The sequence below is a fragment of the Leucoraja erinacea genome, chromosome 13, assembly GCF_028641065.1.
Source record: "Leucoraja erinacea ecotype New England chromosome 13, Leri_hhj_1, whole genome shotgun sequence".
Classification (NCBI taxonomy): domain Eukaryota; kingdom Metazoa; phylum Chordata; class Chondrichthyes; order Rajiformes; family Rajidae; genus Leucoraja; species Leucoraja erinaceus.
In genome coordinates, this window is record NC_073389.1 from 53,050,093 (window position 1) to 53,070,050 (window position 19,958).

The following is a 19,958-nucleotide window of genomic DNA, read 5'->3' on the forward strand; positions in this document are numbered from 1 at the left end:
TAGGCCATTTAGAACTGAGATGAGGAATAAAGTTTTCACCCAGAGCGTTGTGAATCTGTGGAATTCTCTGCCACAGAAGGCACAGAGTCTCTTATCCAGAGTAGGAGATTCGAGGACCAGAGGACATAGGTTTAAGGTGAAGGGCAAAAGGTTCAATAGGAGTCTGAGGGGTAACTTTTTCGCACAAAGGGTGGTGGGTGTATGGAACGAACTGCCAGAGGAGGTAGTTGAGGCAGGGACTATCCCAACGTTTAAGAAACATTTGGACAGGTAAATAGATGGGACAGGTTTGGAGGGATATGGGCCAAACGCGGGCAGGTGGGACTAGTGTAGCTGGGACATGTTGGCCGATGTGGGCCGAAGGGCCTGTTTCCACCCTGTATCACTCTATAACTCTATGGCCCTTTATCTTTATTCAGGACAACAAGAGGGAGCCACATCCAAGTGCCACATTATTACATCCAAGAAGTTCCTGCTGTTGGTGGCTGCCGGAGTGGCAGCCAGCATCGTGTTACTTATAATAGTCATCAGTGTGGGTGGTAAGTACACTGTCTATACTCTACTGACCATATCAAATGTGTGCCATTGGGTATGGGCCGTCCATTCATACATGGGTTCAAATCCCTTGGTAAGAATAGCTGCCACGGTGGCACAGCGGTAGAGTTGCTGGCCCACAGCGCCAGAGACCTGGGTTCGATCCTGACTGCGGGCGCTGTCTGTAGGGAGTTTGTACGTTCTCCCCGTGACCTGCATGGGTTTTCTCCGAGAACTTCGGTTCCCCCCCCCCACTCCAAAGAGTTACAAGTGTGTAGGTAAATTGGTGTATGTGTAAAATTGTCCCTAGTGTGTGTAGGATTGCGTTAATGTGCGGGGATCGCTGGTCGGCGCGGACTTGGTGGGTCGAAGGGCCTGTTTCCGCGCTGCACCTCTAAACTCAACTAAACTAAACTCCAAAAACGTAAGGTTTGTAGGTTAATCGGCTTGGTATAAATGTAAGTTGTCCCTGGTGTGTGTGTAGGATAGTGTTAGTGTGCGGGGATCGCTGGTCGGCGCGGACCCGGTGGGCCGAAGGGCCTGTTTCCGCGCTGTATCTCTGAACTAAACTAAACTAAACTTGTGGCAGCACCTGGTGGCCAGTCACTGGCAGAGCGAACCTTCGGCTCTGGAGGGAGGAGTTAGGTGTCTCGGTGTGCGAGGCTCAGGACACGGGGTTGACCATTAGGGGTATTTAAGGTCGGGGCCCATTTGAGGAGTAGGGAGCTGTCTCTGACTGATTGAAACACATTTCAAGGACACAACTTGTGTCCGATTAGTTTTTAGCTGGACTCCTGCAAATCCCCCCCGTAACCTAAACATTCCCAGGTTCCCAGTGCTGGGCGGGGAATGGTGTGGATCAGTCTCAATGGCTCAATAGTGATTTTCAATTATGCTTTTATTGCTTCATGTGCAAAGTGCTAACACAGTGAATTGTTTTCCACATAAAAAAATAGTCCAGTAGAATATGGCCATAGTCTCGATCCTCAATTAGTAAAACGGGTTGGTCCCACAAGGAACTGCAAGTGCTGGTTTATGTTTTTAAAAAAAGGCCACAAAGTGCTGGAGGAACTCAACATGTCAGGCAGCATCTCTGGGGAACACAGTGGTGTAGCGGTAGAGATGATGCCTCATGGCGGGCTCGACCTTGTACGGAGTTAGTACGTTCTCCCCGTGACCGCGTGGGTTTTCTCCAGGTGCCCCGGTTTCTTCCCACATTCCAAAGATGTGCCGGTTTTGTAGGTTTAATTGAAAATGACCCCTAGCGTGTGGGGTAGAACTAGTGTACGGGGTGATCGTCGGTGGACCGAAAGGGCCAGTTTCCACGCTGTAAACTAAATTAAACTAAAAATTGATACATTCGGGATCAGTTCCCGTGGATTGGAGGGTAGCTAATGGTATCCCACTTTTCAAGAAAGGATGGAGAAAGAGAGCAGGGAATTATAGACATCGGTGGTGGGGAAGATGCTGGAGTTAACTATCAATAGACAATAGACAATAGGTGCAGGAGTAGGCCATTCGGCCCTTCGAGCCAGCACCGCCATTCAATGTGATCATGGCTGATCATCCCCAATCAGTACCCCGTTCCAGCCTTCTCCCCATATCCCCTCACCCCAATTTCTTTAAGAGCCCTATCTAGCTCTCTCTTGAAAACATCCAGAGAACCGGCCTCCACCGCCCTCTGAGGCAGAGAATTCCACAGACTCACCACTCTCTGTGAGAAAAAGTGTTTCCTCGTCTCTGTTCTAAATGGCTTACTCCTTATTCATAAATTCTTATCAAAGATGTAATAGCGACACATTTGGATAGCAGCAACAGGATCGGTCCGAGTCAGCATGGATTTACGAAGGGGAAATCATGCTTGACTAATCTTCTGGAATTTTTTGAGGATGTGACAAGTAAAATGGATAAGGGAGAGCCAGTGGGTGTAGTGTACCTGGACTTTCAGAAAGTCTTTGATAAGGTCCCACACAGGAGATTAGTGGGCAAAATTAGAGCACATGGTATTGGCAGTAGAGTGCTGACATGAATAGAAAATTGGTCGGCAGACAGGAAACAAAGAGTAGGGATTAACGGGTCCCTTTCAGAATGGCAGGCAGTGGGGTACCACAAGGCTCGGTGCTGGGACCACTGCTATTTACAATATACATCAATGATTTAGATGAAGGGATTCAAAATAACATTAACAAATTTGCAGATGTCACAAAGCTGAGTGGCAGTGTGAACTGTGAGGAGGATGCTATGAGGATGCAGAGTGGCTTGGACAGGTTGGGTGAGTGGGCAGATGCAGTATAATGTGGATGAATGTGAGGTTATCCACTTTGGAGGCAAGAATGGGAAGGCAGATTATTATCGGAATGGTGTCAGGTTAGGAAAAGGGGAAGTACAACGAGACCTGGGTGTCCTAGTACATCAGTCACTGATGGGCGGGACTGATGTAAGATGAAATAATGGGTCGACTGGACTTGTATTCGCTGGAATTTAGAAGTATGAGAGAGGATCTTATAGAAACATATAACATTCTTTGAGGATTGGACAGGGTAGAAGCAGGAAAAATGTTCCCGATGTTGGGGGAGTCCAGTTTAAGAAGGTAGGCCATTTTAGATACATAGACAATAGGTGCAGGAGTAGGACATTCGACCCTTCGAGACACCACCGCCATTCAATGTGATCATGGCTGATCATCCACTATCAGTACCCCGTTCCTGCCTTCTCCCCGTATCCCCTCACCCCGCTTTCTTTAAGAGCCCTATAGAGGGAGTGCAGAGACGGTTCACCAGACTGATTCCTGGGATGTCAGGACTGTCTTATGAAGAAAGACTGGATAGACTTGGTTTATACTCTCTAGAATTTAGAAGATTGAGAGGGGATCTTATACAAACTTACAAAATTCTTAAGGGGTTGGACAGGCTAGATGCAGGAAGATTGTTCCCGATGTTAGGGAAGTCCAGGACAAGGGGTCACAGCTTAAGGATAAGAGGGAAATCCTTTAAAACCGAGATGAGAAGAACTTTTTTCACACAGAGAGTGGTGAATCTCTGGAACTCTCTGCCACAGAGGGTAGTTGAGGCCAGTTCATTGGCTATATTTAAGAGGAAGTTAGGTGTGGCCCTTGTGGCCAAGGGGATCAGAGGGTATGGAGAGAAGGCAGGTATGGGATACTGAGTTGGATGATCAGCCATGATCATATTGAATGGCGGTGCAGGCTCGAAGGGCCGAATGGCCTACTCCTGCACCTAATTTCTATGTTTCTATGTTTCTATCTCTTGATTCTGCTAGCCCTAAGAGCTCTATCTAACTCTCTTTTGAATGCATCCAGTAAATTGGCCTCCACTGCGCGAAGTCTTGTGCCCCGTCCAACTCATGAACCGATGATCGGCCGTGAGGAGGAGAGGCGGTGGTGGTGGTGTCGACGGTGAGCGAAGGTCCGAAGGTCGGACAGCTGGCCGGGCTGCCGACCGACGGGGCCAAGGGCGAGGCGCTGCTGCTGCACTCCATGGGCTGCACTACGTCGGGACGGGTGAGGCGGGGGCAGGACGCGGCGCTCCGACCCGACAGTCCCCAGCGACCCGAGTAGTAGCGGTCAAATACGGGACAAGGGCGGTCCCGTACGGGACAAACCAATTTAGCCCAAATATACGGGATGCCCCGACTAATACGGGCCAGTTGGCAACTATAAATGGGGCAGATATTTAGGATTAGGTTTAATATTATCACAGTGACAAGTTTCAACCCGAGCAGAGAAGGGAGAAGAGAGAATGAATGGGGATGAAATGTTGTAGGAAGGAACTGCAGATGCTTAAAACCGAAGGTAGGCATAATAAGCTGGAGTAACTCAGGGGGGCAGGCAGCATCTCTGGAGAGATCTCTGGAGCATCTCTGGCGAAAAGGAATGGGCGACGTTTCGGGTCGACCCGAAAAGAGATGCTGCCTCACCCGCTGAGTTACTCCAGCATTTTGTGCCTCCCGTCGCGGAGAGAATGGTCCTTAATTGCTTTCCCGAGCGTGAATTATAGATGGAGACAGTGGAAGGGGGGGTTAGACTGTGTTCGCATTCCCTGTGCAATTTGAGTCAGGTGCTAGAAAGTGTGAGAATATTTAATTGAAGAAATACAAAGCAGATGTTAATCAAGTTTCAAAATGATATTTTTTGCCGGATATTAGGTTGCGTTCACATTGAAAAGCTGAACACGATCTGTTTATCCAACCTTAGGAAGTTCTCATCTAACTGTTCTCTTTAGTATTATTCCGGCTAAAGTCACTTGATCTCATCAGTTCATAAGGTCTTAAGTGTTAGGAGCAGAATTAGGCTATTCGGCCCATCAAGTCTACTCCGCCATTCAATCATGGCTGACCTATCTCTCCCTCCTAACCCCATTCTCCTGCCTTCTCCCCATAACCCCTGACACCCATACTAATCAAGAATCTATCCATCTCTGCCTTAAAAATATCCATTGGCTTGGCCTCCACAGCCGTCTGTGGCAATGAATTGCACAGATTCACCTCCACTTTACATTCTTATATTAACTTACCAGGCTAAGTGGGACCCGTTGGGTCTCATGTTCGCACGGGAGGGCTGGTCCCCCAACGCAATATTCCACCTCTCCACCAATTCCAATCTTGGTGGCCGGTGGGGGGGAAGGCTTTCTGGAGTGCTAATATGGGTGTTGTGGGCCGAAGGGACTGGTTTCCAGAGGGCTAGTATGGACATTTTGGGCCAAATGGATTCTTGGGCCAAACAGCTGATTGCATTTTCACTTAATTTCCATTGCCATTGCAGTTTCAAGCATATGGCAGGCACAAGCCAAACTGCTCATTGCATTTTCACTTAATTTCCATTGCCATTGCAGTTTCAAGCACAGGGCAGGACTCATTTCATTTTCTTTAAGGGCTAACAAATAATTTATTCAAGTACATTGCATACTCACAGTGTTCTGTAGTTTGACAAAAGTGCTAGAGAAACTCAACGGGTGCGGCAGCATCTATGGAGCGAAGAAAAGAGGCAACGTTTCAGGCCAAAACCCTTCTTCTACAGTTTCCCAACTCAGACAGAGAGTCGTGACCTCTCCCTCGCCATCTTGCAGACAGACTGAGCCACGCCCACACTTCCGGATTTTATAGTCCCTCCCCCCTCCTACCGGAAGGGGCGTGGCCTTCATGGCAATGATTGACAGGAGAGATAATGTCAAGATTTTTTAAACACTAATAAGTGTTTTATTTTTAATCGATGGGAAAAATCCTCGGGGCCTGTGCAGCGGAGGAGGACTCTGAGTAAGATGGCCAAAAAATCACAGCCATATGTGGTAGCGTTTTTTCTAAAATCAAAGCACAGTGCAAACAGGAAGTGGTCAAGATGAGACTTATAATTATATAAATATTCACTTTGGACTTTGGGGGTTCTTCTAGAAACATATACAATTATTAAGGGATTGGACAGGCTAGATGCAGACATTTTTTTTCCGAATATTGCGGAGTCCAGAACTAGGGATCACAGTTTAAGAATAAGGGGTGGGCCATTTAGAGCTGAGACGAGGAAAAAATGTTTTCACCCAGTGAGTTGTGAATCTGTGGAATTCTCTGCCACAGAAGTCAGTGGAGGCCAATTCACTGGATGTTTTCCAAGAGAGTTAGATTTAGCTCTTAGGGCTGATGGAATCTTGGGGAGAAAGCAGGAACGGGGTACTGATTCTGGACGATTGGCCGTGATCATATTGAATGGCGGTGCTGGCTCGAGGGGCCAAATGGCCTCTACTCCTGCACCTATTTTCTGTGTTTGTATTTTCTACGTTTCACTTTGTGTTTTTTACTCACGATTCCAGCAACTGCAGTTCCTTGTGTCGCCGTTTGTTGGTTTTTGATCTCTGTAACGGAGCTTAACGTTGAGCCTGACGTTGGATGTTTCACCAGTGTTCATCTTTTCAGTGACGTACAGCTGTATCGGCAAGTTCCGATGTACGAACTCCTCATCGTGTCTCTGGCTCTCCGCTCGCTGTGATGGCGTTAAAGACTGCCCTGCCGGGGAAGATGAGCTGGGCTGTGGTAAAGATCCTTCCTTCTATATCTTCATAAGTTCATAAGTGATAGGAGCAGAATGAGGCCATTCGACCCATCAGATGTACTCCCCCATTCAATCATAGCTGATCTATCTTGCCCTCTCAACCCCATTCTCCTGCCTTCTCTCACAGAGAGAGGTGAATGTGGAATTCTCTGTCTCAGAGGGCGGTGGAGGCCGCTTCTCTGGATGCTTTCAAGAGAGAGCTAGATAGGGCTCTTAAATTTAGCAGAGTCAGGGGATGTGGGGAGGAGCCAGGAACGGGGTACTGATTGGGGATGGGAAGAAACTCCTTCTCATCCTCTCTGTTTTCACAGCATGACAGCGGAGGCGTTTGCCTGCCCGTAGCAGCTGGGGTGGAAGGGGTCCCCCATAATGTTGCTGGCTCTAGATCTGCACCTTCTGATGTACAGTTCTTGCCGAGGGGCGAGTGGAGAAGGCAGAAATGGGGTACTGATTGGGGATGATCAGCCATGATCACATTGAATGGCGGTGCTGGCTCGAAGGGCCGAATGGCCTACTCCTGCACCTATTGACTATTGTCTATTCATAAGTTCTAGGAGGAAAATTAGGCCATTCGGCCCATCAAGTCTACTCCGCCATTCAATCGTGGCTGATCTATCCCTCCTAACCCCATTCTCCTGCCTTCTCTCCATTACCCCTGACGCCCGTACTAATCAAGAATCTATCTATCTCTGCCTTTTAAAAAAAAATAACACATGGACTTGGCCATCACAGCAGTCTGTGGCAATGAATTCCACTTCCAAAATAGTCACGTCATTCTTGGGGGGAAGAAAATATCGTGTGTTTGCAATGTCGCGATAACTTCACAAATTGCCACCAAATTCAACAGAGATGCCGATTAGTTTAGTTTGGAGATATGGTGCAGAAACAGGCCCTTCGGCCCACCGAGTCCGTGCCGACCAGCGATCACCCCGCGCACTAATACTATCCCACACACTACCCCGCACACTAATACTATCCCACAATTTACAATTTTTACCGACGCCAAGTAACCTACAAACCTGTACGTCTTTGGAGTATGAGAGGGAACCATTGCACCTGGAGAAAACCCACGTGGTCACAGGGAGAAGGCACAAACTTACCTTCCGGTAAGCGCTACCGCAGCATGCGGAGCTAAACCACCAGATTCAAAAACAGCTTTTTTCCTCAGGCCATCAGACTACTCAACACACTTAAGAAAATTCCATGAACAGTACCCAAACAAAGACAAACAAACTGTGAAAATAACTTTGGCTCAATGTCTCCAGTACGAAATTTGCACTTTTTCTATATTGCACCTTTCATTGTTGCACCCTTTTTAAAATACCTCAACGTTTTTGCTACATTTTGGCACACTGTGAATATTTTAATATTTTAAATAATGTAATGTCTATTGTCTATTTTTATTGGTATGTTGGCTGTCTGTGTTTTTAATATTACTTGCACATTTGGAGTATGGGGAAACGTAATTTCAATCCTCTGTGTAACTACTGTTGCATAATTGGATTGACAATAAAGTTTACTTTGAACTTTGAAACAGACGGCACCCGTAGCCAGGATTGAACCCGGGTCCCTGCCGATGTAAGGCGGCAACTTTAACCGCTGCTCCACCGTGCCGCCCATATTTACTAAAACACCATGAGCCGGACACCCCATACACAGCTAATTATTTGCTGGTATTCAAGTCAAGTCAAGAGTTTATTGTCATGTGGCCCAGATAGGACAATGAAATTCTTGCTTTGCTTCAGCACAACAGAACATAGTAGGCATGAATACAGAACAGATCAGTGTGTCCATATACCATTATATAAATATATACACACATCAATAAATAAGCAGATAAAGTGCAAATAAAGAGATAATGGTCTATTAATGTTCAGAGATTTGTTTCAGTTGAGTTTAATAGCCTGATGGCTGTGGGGAAGTAGCTATTTCTGAACCTGGACGTTGCAGTCTTCAGGCTCCTGTACCTTCTAGCTGAATGTAGCGGGGAGATGAGTGTGTGGCCAGGATGGTGTGGGTCCTTGATGATGCTGCCAGCCTTTTTGACAGGCAGCGACTACGATAAATCCCCTCGATGGAAGGGAGGTCAGAGCCAATGATGGACTGGGCAGTCTTTACTACTTTTTGTAGTCTTTTCCGCTCCAGGGCGCTCAAGTTGCCTAACCAAGCCACGATGCAACCGGTCAGCATGCTCTCTACTGTGCACCTGTAGAAGTTAGAGAGAGTCCTCCTTGACAAACCGACTCTCCGTAATCTTCTCAGGAAGTAGAGGCGCTGATGTGCTTTCTTTATAATTACATCAGTGTTTGACAACATTAATGATCTGTCTTGTGCAATACAGCGTTGAAACATGTTCTTCATCTCATCAGCCATCGATCACCCGTTCACACTAGTTCTTTGTTTTCCCAATTTCCCACCCATTCCCTACACACAAGTGGCAATTTACAGAGGGCCAATTAACTAGCAAAACCACACTCTCTTTTCCACAGCAGGGAATCAAAATCAGCTGGACAAATGTTTAAGGGGAGAGGGGAACGTTCTTCACACAGAGGGCGGTGGGTCTATGGAACAAATTGCCAGAGGAGGTAGTTGAGGCAAGTATTATAACAGCATTTAAAAGGCACTTGGACAGATACATGGTTTAGAGGGATATGGGCCAAATGCAGGTAAATGGGACTGGTTTAGATGGGGCATCTTGGTCAGCATAGACGAGTTGGACAATAGACAATAGGTGCAGGAGTAGGCCATTCGGCCCTTTGAGCCGGCACCGCCATTCAATGTGATTATGGCTGATCACCCCCAATCAGTACCCCATTCCTGCCTTCATCCCATGTCCCCTTACTCCGCTATCTTTAAGAGCCCTATCTAGCTCTCTCTTGAATGTATTCAGAGAACCGGCCCCCACCGCCTTCAATAGACAATAGGTGAGGCAGAGAATTCCACAGACTCACAACTCTCTGTGTGAAAAAGTGTTTCCTCGTCTCCGTTCTAAATGGCTTACCCCTTATTCTTAAACTGTGTGTGGCCCCTGGTTCTGGACCCCCCCAACATCGGGAACATGTTTCCTGCCTCTAGAAACATAGAAACATAGAAATTAGGTGCAGGAGTAGGCCATTCGGCCCTTCGAGCCTGCACCGCCATTCAATATGATCATGGCTGATCATCCAACTCAGTATCCCGTACCTGCCTTCTCTCCATACACCCTGATCCCCTTAGCCACAAGGGCCACATCTAACTCCCTCTTAAATATAGCCAATGAACTGGCCTCAACTACCCTCTGTGGCAGAGAGTTCCAGAGATTCACCACTCTCTGTGTGAAAAAAGTTCTTCTCATCTCGGTTTTAAAGGATTTCCCCCCTTATCCTTAAGCTGTGACCCCCTTGTCCTGGACTTCCCCAACATCGGGAACAATCTTCCTGCATCTAACCTGTCCAACCCCTTAAGAATTTTGTAAGTTTCTATAAGATCCCCTCTCAATCTCCTAATCTACCGTGTCCAAACCCTTAATAATCTTAGATGTTTTAATAAAATCCCCTCGTCCTTCTGAACTCCAGAGTGTACAAGCCCAGCCGCTCCATTCTCTCAACATATGACAGTCCCGCCATCCCGGGAATTATCCATGTAATCCTACGCTGCACAGTGTAGCGTGTGTGGGATGGTGCCAGTGTAGGGGGCGATCGCTGGTCGGCGCGGACTCGGTGAGATCTTGGTTGGACCCCTCCGCCTCGGCCTTACCGCCATACCAGGAGCACAGCTCCAGACTGCATCGCTCTCAGGATCTCAGGTCCACACAAGCTTCTCCACCACGACAAGGTGACGATCCCCTGACGCTCAGTCTGAAGAAGGGTCGAGACCCGAAACGTCGCCCATTCCTTCTCTCCAGAGATGCTGCCTCACCTGCTGAGTTACTCCAGCATTTGCTGTCCACCCTAAATCTCCCCATCCTTATTGAGGATGCATACAACCCCCCCGCGGTGCCCAGCGGTCCCGGAAATCCCCCAGGGCGCCCGCGGACAGAGCGTAGTCCCTCGCTAGCACCACCTGGGCGCAGACGTGATCCTGGCGCCATGACTCGCGGATGGCCAACTTGGCCAGGCCCAGGAACAGCAACCCAATTGGGACATCTTAAGGGGTTGGACAGGCTAGATGCAGGAAGATTGTTCCCGATGTTGGGGAAGTCCAGGACAAGCGGTCACAGCTTAAGGATAAGGGGGAAATCCTTTAAAACCGAGATGAGAAGAACTTTTTTCACACAGAGAGTGGTGAATCTCTGGAACTCTCTGCCACAGAGGGTAGTTGAGGCCACAGTTCATTGGCTATATTTAAGAGGGAGTTAGATGTGGCCCTTGTGGCTAAGGGGATCGGGGGGTATGGAGAGAAGGCAGGTACGGGATACTGAGTTGGATGATCAGCCATGATCATATCGAAGGGCCGAATGGCCTACTCCTGCACCTAATTTCTATTTTTCTATGTTTCTATCCTCATCCCTCTACCGTCTCCCCCCCCCACCCTTACACGTGCGGGTAACGCTCCCCCTAGTGGTGGTGTTGTTGTCTCCCACAGTGCGAGTCAGCGGGAAGAGCTCGGTGGTGCAGATCTACAGCGGAGGGGCGTGGAGGACCGTGTGCTGGGATGGCTGGAACGCCGCGCACGGCACCGCGGCTTGCGCGCAACTGGGATACGGCAGGTGGGCGCACTTCCTGCACGACATTCTCCGAGCATGTCGCCAGCACTCGAGGGGCCCGAGCTACAGGGGGAGGTTCGGGGGGCAGGCTGGGACTCTATTCCGCGGAGCGCAGGAGAATGACGGGGCGATCTTAAAGAGGTTTGCAAAATCATGAGAGGAATAGATCGGGCAGATGCACAGAGTCTCTTGCCCAGAGTAGTGGAATCAGAAACCAGAGCTACATAGGTTTAAGGTGAGGGGGAAAAGATTTAAGGTAGACAAAAATGCTGGAGAAACTCAGCGGGTGAGGCAACATCGAAGTAACAGGTGACGTTTCGGGTCGAGACCCTTCTTCAGTCTGATGTGGAGATGGGGGGGGAGGGGCGGGAAGAAGAAAGGAAGAGGTGGAGACAGTGGGCGGTGGGGGAGCTGTGAAGGGGAGGGGAAGGAGGGTGAAAGCAGGGACTACCTGAAATTGGAGAAGTCAATGTTAAGAACCCAAGGGATAATTTTTTTATGGTGTGTGTATGGAACGAGCTACCAGAGGAGGAAGTTAAGGCAGGCACAATGATTCTATTCAAGAGACATTTGGACAGGTACATGGATAGGACAGGTTTAGACAATAGCCAATAGACAATAGACAATAGGTGCAGAAGTAGGCCATTCGGCCCTTTGAGCCAGCATTGACATTCAATGTGATCATGGCTGATCATCCCCAATCATTACCCAGTTCCTGCCTTCTCCCCATTTCCCTTGACTCAGCTATCTTTTAGAGCTCTATCCAGCTCTCTCTTGAAGGCATCCAGAGAACCGGCCTCCACCACCCTCTGAGGCAGAGAATCCCACAGACTCACAACTCTCTGTGTGAAAAAGTGTTTCCTCATCTCCGTTCTAAATAGCTTATCCCTTATTCTTAAACTGTGGCCCCTGTTTCTGACTCTCCCAACATCGGGAACATGTTTCCTGCCTCTAGTGTGTCCAAACCCTTAATAATCTTATATGTTTCAATAAGATCCGCTCTTATCCTTCTAAGTTCCAGAGTGTACAAGCCCAGCCGCTCCAATCTATCAACATATGACAGTCCCGCCATCCCGGGAATTAACCTTGTAAACCCACTCTGCATTCGCTCAATAGCAAGGATGCCCTTCCTCAAGTTTCGAGACCAAAACTGCCCACAAACCTCCAGGCGTGGTCTCACTAGGGCCCTGTTCCTCCGAGAGCAGGGAATTTGGGGTAGGTGATCTTATAGAGGTGTGCAAAATCATGAGAGGAATAGATCGGGTAGACGGACAGAGTCTCTTACTCAGAGTAGGAGGAATTAGGAATCAGAGGACTTAGGTTTAAGGTGAGGGGGAAAAGATTTAATAGGAACCCGAGGGGTAACTTTTTTGTACAAAGGGTGGTGGGTGTATGGAACGAGCTGCCGGAGGAGGTAGTTGAGGCAGGTACAACGATAATATTCAAGAGACATTTGGACAGGTACATGGATAGGACAGGTTTAGAGGGATGTGGGCTATGCGGGGGCAGGTGGGACTAGTGTGGATGGGACATGTTGGCCGGTATGGGCCGAAGGGCCTGTTTCCACGCTGTATCACTCTATGACTGTTAGAACAACAATGGATCCTTGGCATACAAAAACAAGGAACTGCAGATGCTAGTTTCCATAAGAAGACTCAAAGTGCTGGAGTGACTCAGCGGGTCAGGCAGCAACTCTGGAGAACATGGATAGATAGATAGGTGGTGTTTCAGGTCGAGTCAATTTAGCTTTTCAATTCAGCTGGCCTGAGTTTGAGTTTGATGTTTAGTTTATTGTCACGTGTACCGAGGTACAGTGAAAAGCTTTTGTTACGCCCAAACTGGCCCGTGGAAAGACAATACACGATTACAATCGAGCCGTCCACAGTGGACGTGTACACCATAGAGGCAATAACGTACACAATGATTAGTGCAAGATAAAGTCCAGTAGAGACTGATCAAAGATAGTCTGTGGGTCTCCAATAGAAACATAGAAGAAATTAGGTGCAGGAGTAGGCCATTCGGCCCTTCGAGCCTGCACCGCCATTCAATATGATCATGGCTGATCATCCAACTCAGTATCCCGTACCTGCCTTCTCTCCATACCCTCTGATCCCCTTAGCCACAAGGGCCACATCTAACTCCCTCTTAAATATAGCCAATGAACTGTGGCCTCGACTACCCTCTGCGGCAGAGAGTTCCAGAGATTCACCACTCTCTGTGTGAAAAAAGTTCTTCTCATCTCGGTTTTAAAGGATTTCCCCCTTATCCTTAAGCTGTGACCCCTTGTCCTGGACTTCCCCAACATCGGGAGCAATCTTCCTGCATCTAGCCTGTCCAACCCCTTAAGAATTTTGTAAGTTTCTATAAGATCCCCTCTCAATCTCCTAAATTCTAGAGAGCATAAACCAAGTCTATCCAGTCTTTCTTCATAAGACAGTCATGACATCCCCGGAATCAGTCTGGTGAACCTTCTCTGCACTCCCTCTATGGCAATAATGTCCTTCCTCAGATTTGGAGACCAAAACTGTACGCAATACTCCAGGTGTGGTCTCACCAAGACCCTGTACAACTGCAGTAGAACCTCCCTGCTCCTATACTCAAATCCTTTTGCTATGAAAGCTAACATACCATTCGCGAATGAGGTAGACAATAGCTCAGGACCGCTCTGTAGTTGGTGGTAGGATGGTTCAGTTGCCTGATTGAAGGAGATAGTTACTATTATCGGTTGCCGTCATATTTTAGCTTTCCTGTGGTAAAAATGCAATTGCTATTGCATTGTGGGATACTTGGCCAAATATCATGGCAAGGTTTTTTTTAAAGAAGTAAATCGTTTAATCAGATAAGAAGGGACCAGGGGTACATTACTAGTGCCATTGGAATGCCTGGCTTCTGGCAAAGGGTGAAAAACAACTCCATATTTGGAGGTGGCTGGTGTTTCCTGGGACATTACCTCATGTAATTTGATACTGAGTCTGGGAGGTATATTAACCCCCATTTTCTGGTATTTCTGTGTGTGTTGCTGGAGAACTCAGACGTACACTGTTGCCTCTGGGTCTCGAGAACCACACCCGTCGGACGTTAAAATTAAAGCTATGAATGGTCTTAACTATGTGGCTTTGTCTGTTACTAAGTGAACTTATTCATGGTAGCAGCTGTGAAGAAACTGTCCCTGAAACTGGAGGTGTGCGTTTTCACACACGTCTGTACCTCTTCAGGCCCCCGAAGGGCCTGTATCTGTGCTGCACCACTCTTTTTGTGTCTTCTTCCGTTGAGATGGAGTTGTTGTTTCATTCTTTCCGGGTGCGATGCTGACCAGGGGGTGCTGTCTGTACGGAGTTTGCACGTTCTCCCCGTGACCTGCGTGGGTTTTCTCCGGGTGATTTGGTTTCCTCCCGCGCTCCGAAGACGAGCAGGTTCGTAAGCTGATTGGCTTGACGTGATTGTGAATTCTCACCGGTGTAGCGTTGGTCCGCAGGGATCGCTGGTCGGCGCGGAATCGATGGGCCGAAGGAATTTTTTTTCCGCGCTGTATCTCTAAAGTAAACTTCATTCTTTCCTCCCCTCCCCCTCAGCTACATCAGCTCCACGCAGCTTCCCGTCACGTCCATCGAGGAGACGTTGAGGAACAACTTTGTGGAAGTCGACGTCAGCCTCCGTGTTAACCGAGTGCAAATGGCCGCCACACTCAGGTACGCCGGGACCTGTGACATTAGCGCTGCCGCATGTTGTGATTATGATCTTCTCCTCATCTCGCTGCGGCATGTTGGCGCAGCGGCAGAGTTGCTGCCTCACAGCGCCAGATACCCGGGTTCGATCCTGACCAGACGGAGTTTGAACGTTCTCCCAGTGACCGCGTGGGTTTTCTCCGGGTGCCCTGGTTTCCCCCCTACAGTCCAAAGACGAACAGGGTTTGTCGGTCAATTGGCAGAGCAATAGTCCTGACCCAAAATGTTACCTTCTCATGTTCTCCAGTGATGCTGCCTGACCCACTGAGTAAAGGGGCTGCCCCCTTGGGCAACCTAATTGGCGAGTTTAGAAGAGTTTAGGAGAGTTTGAAAAAGTGTCATGTTGAAAACCTCCTTCGACTATGTTGAAGACGAGCTACAACTACCTTCGACTACCTTCGATTACCTACTACTAACATGCCGACCTACTACGACCTACTGCGAATAAACCTACGAGTAAAAAAAGTATCGATTTTTTCTATGGCGACCAAGCTGAGGCCTCGAGTACGCGGGGACCACTCTCGAGCATGAAGGAGAGTTACAAAGACCTCCTAGGACCTCGTGTCGACCGTGCTGCGAGTATGAGTCGAGGGCAAACGCGCCAGAACTCGCGGATTAGGTCACCCAAGTGGGACAGACCCTTTACTCCAGCACTTTGTGTCTGTCATCTACCACGGATGCCCTGAATGATGTAAGGACAATGTTGCAAAAGCCTTCATTCAACACCCTGTCCACCAGTCATATCATTTTCAGGGAACTATGTAAGTGTAGTTCAGAGATGCTGTGCGGAAACAGGCCCTTCGGCCCACTGAGTCCGTACTGACCAGTGATCCTCGCACACTAATACTATCCTATTTTACCTTCATGACAAGCCAATTAACCTACAAACCTGTACGTCTTTGGAGTGTGGGAGGAAACCGAAGATCATGGAGAAAGCCCACGCAGGTCACTGGGAGAACGTGCAAACTCCGTACAGACAGCACCCGTAGTCGGGATCAAACCCGGGTCCTTGGCGCTGAAAGGCAACCGCTGCGCCACCTTGCCGCCCACGGTACTCCAGGGCCTCTCTGTTCCACATGTCCCTCTGTCCTTTACTGCTCCACATCTCCCCACTCCTCACGGTGAAGGTCTTGCCCATGTTGGACTTCAATGAGGAGCCAGAGATAAGCCACACAGGATGTCCGGTCCCACTTGTAAAGGGCCTGCACCACTTGGGCGCCATTTGCACGCCACGCAGATGGCGTGCAAAGATTTTGTACGTACCAAAAACCTGGGGCACCGCGCACGACCGCGCATCGCTGCCAACGTCACCATGCACCATGCGCGCGTAATGCGTTGTGATGCATAAATGATGTCACGTAAATGACACGCAAATGACACCCAAGTGGGACAGGCCCTTAACTCTCACATCATGGATTAGATTTGGCAGTGTATTGCTGGCCTGGAATGATGGTAGAACTCTTCAATGTTCTTCTCCTTTGGAATGATTAAAACCAGAGAATGTTCATTATTGCCCAGGTATTCACTGCCACAGAAGGCTGTGGAGGCCAAGCCATCGAGTGATACAGTGTGGAAACAGGCCCTTCGGCCCAACTCACCCACACCGGCCAACATGTCCCAGCTACACTAGTCCCACTTGCCTACGTTTGGTCCATAACCCTCCAAACCTGTCCTATCCTTGTACCTGTCCAACTGTTTCTTAAACGATGGGATAGTCCCTGCCTCAACTACCCATTGGTGCAGGAGTAGGCCATTAGGCCCTTCGAGTCTGCACCGCCATTCAATATGATCATGGCTGATCATCCAACTCAGTATCCCATCCCTGCCCTCTCTCCATACCCCCTGATCCCTTTAGCCACAAGGGCCACATCTAACTCACTCTAAAATATAGCCAATGAACTGGCCTCAACTACCTTCTGTGGCAGAGAGTTCCAGAGATTCACCATTTTCTGTGTGAAAAATGTTTTTCTCATCTCGGTCTTAAAGGATTTCCCCCTTATCCTTAAGCTGTGACCCCTTGTCCTGGACTTCCCCAACATCGGGAACAATCTTCCTACATCTAGCCTGTCCAACCCCTTAAGATTTTGTAAGTTTCTATAAGATCCCCCCTCAATCTCCTAAATTCTAGCGAGTACAAGCCGAGTCTATCCAGTCTTTCTTCATATGAAAGTCCTGACTCCTCTGGCAGCTTGGTCCATACACCCACTGTGTGAAAAAGTTACCCTTCAGATTCCTATTAAATCTTTTCCCCTTCACCTTGAACGTATGTCCTCTGCTCCTCGATTCCTCTACTCTGGGTAAGAGACTCTGTGCGTCTACCCGATCTATTCCCCTCATGATTTTGTACACCTTTATAAGATCTCCCTTCATCCTCCTGCGCTCCATGGAATAGAGACCCAGCCTACTCAACCTCTCCCAATAGCTCACACCCTCTAGTCCTGGCAACATCCAATATCAATGGGCATTTTTAAGGCAGAGGTTGAAAGATTGAATGAATGAATGAATGATTGAATGAATGAATGCATGAATGATAGAATGAATGAATGGATGTATGCATGAATGAATGTATGATGATTGAATGAATGAATGAATGATTGAATGACTGAATGAATGAATGAACGAATGAACGAATGAACGAACGAATGAATGCATGAATGAATGAATGATGAATGAATGAATGATAAATGCATGAATGAATGAATGAATGGATGAATGAATGGATGAATGATGATGAATGAATGAATGAATGGATGAATGGATGTATGAATGAATGAATGATTGAATGAATGAATGATGAATTAATTAATATTTTATTGTTACATGTAACGGGCCACAGTGAGATTCTTTACATGCGTACACAAGGTATGCAAATAGACACTACATAAAGGGCGGCCACATAAAGTATCCCATACCAGGTCCTCCTTTATTCTCCCCCTCCCCCCCCCCTCACGGTGATCCTCGCCCCCCCCCCTCCCCCTCCCCCGCCGGCGATGATGTCCTCACTTCCACCTGTCCGTCCTTTACCCCCGGCGCCCTCATCGACCACCGCACTGACCTCTCCGCAAACACCACCATGTCCCCTCCGGAAGCTTCCACGGCACCGACCTAGACCCCTCGAGGCTCGTGCTCCGTCTCCGACTTATATCGTGCACAGAAAATAGGTGCCGGAGTCGGCCATTCGGCCCTTCTTGACCAGTGTGTGTGTCAGGGGTTATGGGGAGAAGGCAGGAGAGGGAAAGATAGATCAGCCATGATTGAAGGGCGGAGTAGACTTGATGGGCCGAATGGTCTAATTCTGCTCCTATCACTTATGACCTTATTATGGACGTATGATGTGGCTTCAGCCTGATCTGTTGCATCTGCTCCCAATATTAGTCTGAAGAAGGGTTTTGGCCCGAAGCGTTGCCTATTTCCTTCGTTCCATAGATGCTGCCTCACCCGCTGAGTTCCTCCAGCACTTTTGTCTACCTTCGATTTTCCAGCATCTGCAGTTCCTTCTTAAACATTAGGCTTTCAATTCTAGTTCTCCTGCTCCCAAGACCTCCAGTCTACAGAGTAGACTTGATGGGCCGAATGGCCTAATTCTGTTCCTATCACTTGTGACCTTTTATTCCAAATCTTGATGGTCAAATATAAATGTGTTTTTGTTATTCTCTCCCCCAGTGAGTGTAGTTCGGGAAGAGTGACCTCGCTCAAGTGTTTGGGTAAGTCTAATTTGTTTTGTTCGAAGTTCTATCATCGAGCAGATAAATGCCCCCACCCTAGCTCTGAATAGTCAGAGGGCCACAGGTACGGAGGCAAAGAAAGCAACGAAGACAAAGAAAATAGGGTGAGGGGGGACCTCATTGAAACTTTCCTCAAGGTGGAAGTTCTGGCTGCAGTACCGTTCACTGACTATCGGGGGCACCTTTGAGACCTTTGACATTGGTGGAACGCCACTGCCACCTGCTGGAAGATGCTTTGAACTGACGGTACACAAAAATGCTGGAGAAACTCAGCGGGTGCAGCAGCATCTATGGAGCGAAGGAAATAGGCAACGTTTGGGGCCGAAACCCTTCTTCAGACTCCAGACAGCAGGTTCAACATTTACACAAGAATCCAAGGCAGGGTCTCGACCCCAAACATCAACTATTCCTTCTCTCCAGAGATGCTGCCTGACCCGCTGAGTTACTCCAGCTTTTTGTGTCTCTCTAAGGAAGTCAGCGGGTCAGGCAGCACCTGGGGAGGGAAAGGACGGATGATGTTTTGGTTCAGACAGGACACCATTTGACCCGTCAGCTTCATACTGCCCCCTCCCCACACATATCCATAGGGGAGGCACGGTGGCGCAGCGGTAGAGTTGCTGCCCCACAGCGCCAGAGACCCGAGTAAGATCCTGACTACGGGTGCTGTCTGTACGGAGTTTGTACGTTCTACCCGGTGCATGGTTCCTTGAAGGTCGAGTCGCAGGTAGATGAGGTGGTCAAAAAGGCTTTTTGCCATAGGTGCAGAGAGTAGGCCATTCGGCCCTTCGAGCCTGAATAGATAATTGATAGCTAGGAGATGCTGACAATGAAGCAAACAAACTAAACTCCAGAGTGTACAAGCCCACAGCCGCTCCATTCTCTCAGCATAGGACAGTCCCGCCATCCCGGGAATTAACCTTGTAGACCTACGCTGCACTCCCTCAATAGCGAGAATTCCTCCAGCGTTCTGGCGCCTGTCTTCGATCTGGACTCTGAACCTCGCCCTGACTCACACGCCTGGCTTTCCTTATGCAGAGTGCGGCTCCAGGCCCAGGTTCCTGCCTCGGATTGTCGGAGGGAATCTCTCGGCCGGCGGGCATTGGCCGTGGCAGGTCAGTCTGCACCTGGACGGGCACCACTTGTGTGGAGGATCTATCATCGCCCCGCTCTGGATAGCAACTGCTGCACACTGCGTCGTCCAGTAAGTCTTCCATTCACGTCTCACTGCTTGC

General features: G+C 48.6%; 1 protein-coding gene across 2 annotated transcripts in view; it reads left to right on the forward strand.

Annotated features, from left to right (window-relative positions):
* The window catches only part of LOC129703052 (transmembrane protease serine 3-like), a 38,680-nt gene that overhangs the window by 6,900 nt on the left and 11,822 nt on the right, over positions 1 to 19,958 (forward strand). For both annotated transcript variants that reach the window (XM_055645241.1, XM_055645240.1), the window contains exons 3-8: positions 420 to 539; positions 6,457 to 6,573; positions 11,156 to 11,279; positions 14,849 to 14,965; positions 18,665 to 18,705; positions 19,762 to 19,927. In XM_055645241.1, the coding sequence (XP_055501216.1) occupies positions 420 to 539; positions 6,457 to 6,573; positions 11,156 to 11,279; positions 14,849 to 14,965; positions 18,665 to 18,705; positions 19,762 to 19,927 (685 nt within the window). The remainder of the gene's footprint in view (positions 1 to 419; positions 540 to 6,456; positions 6,574 to 11,155; positions 11,280 to 14,848; positions 14,966 to 18,664; positions 18,706 to 19,761; positions 19,928 to 19,958) is intronic.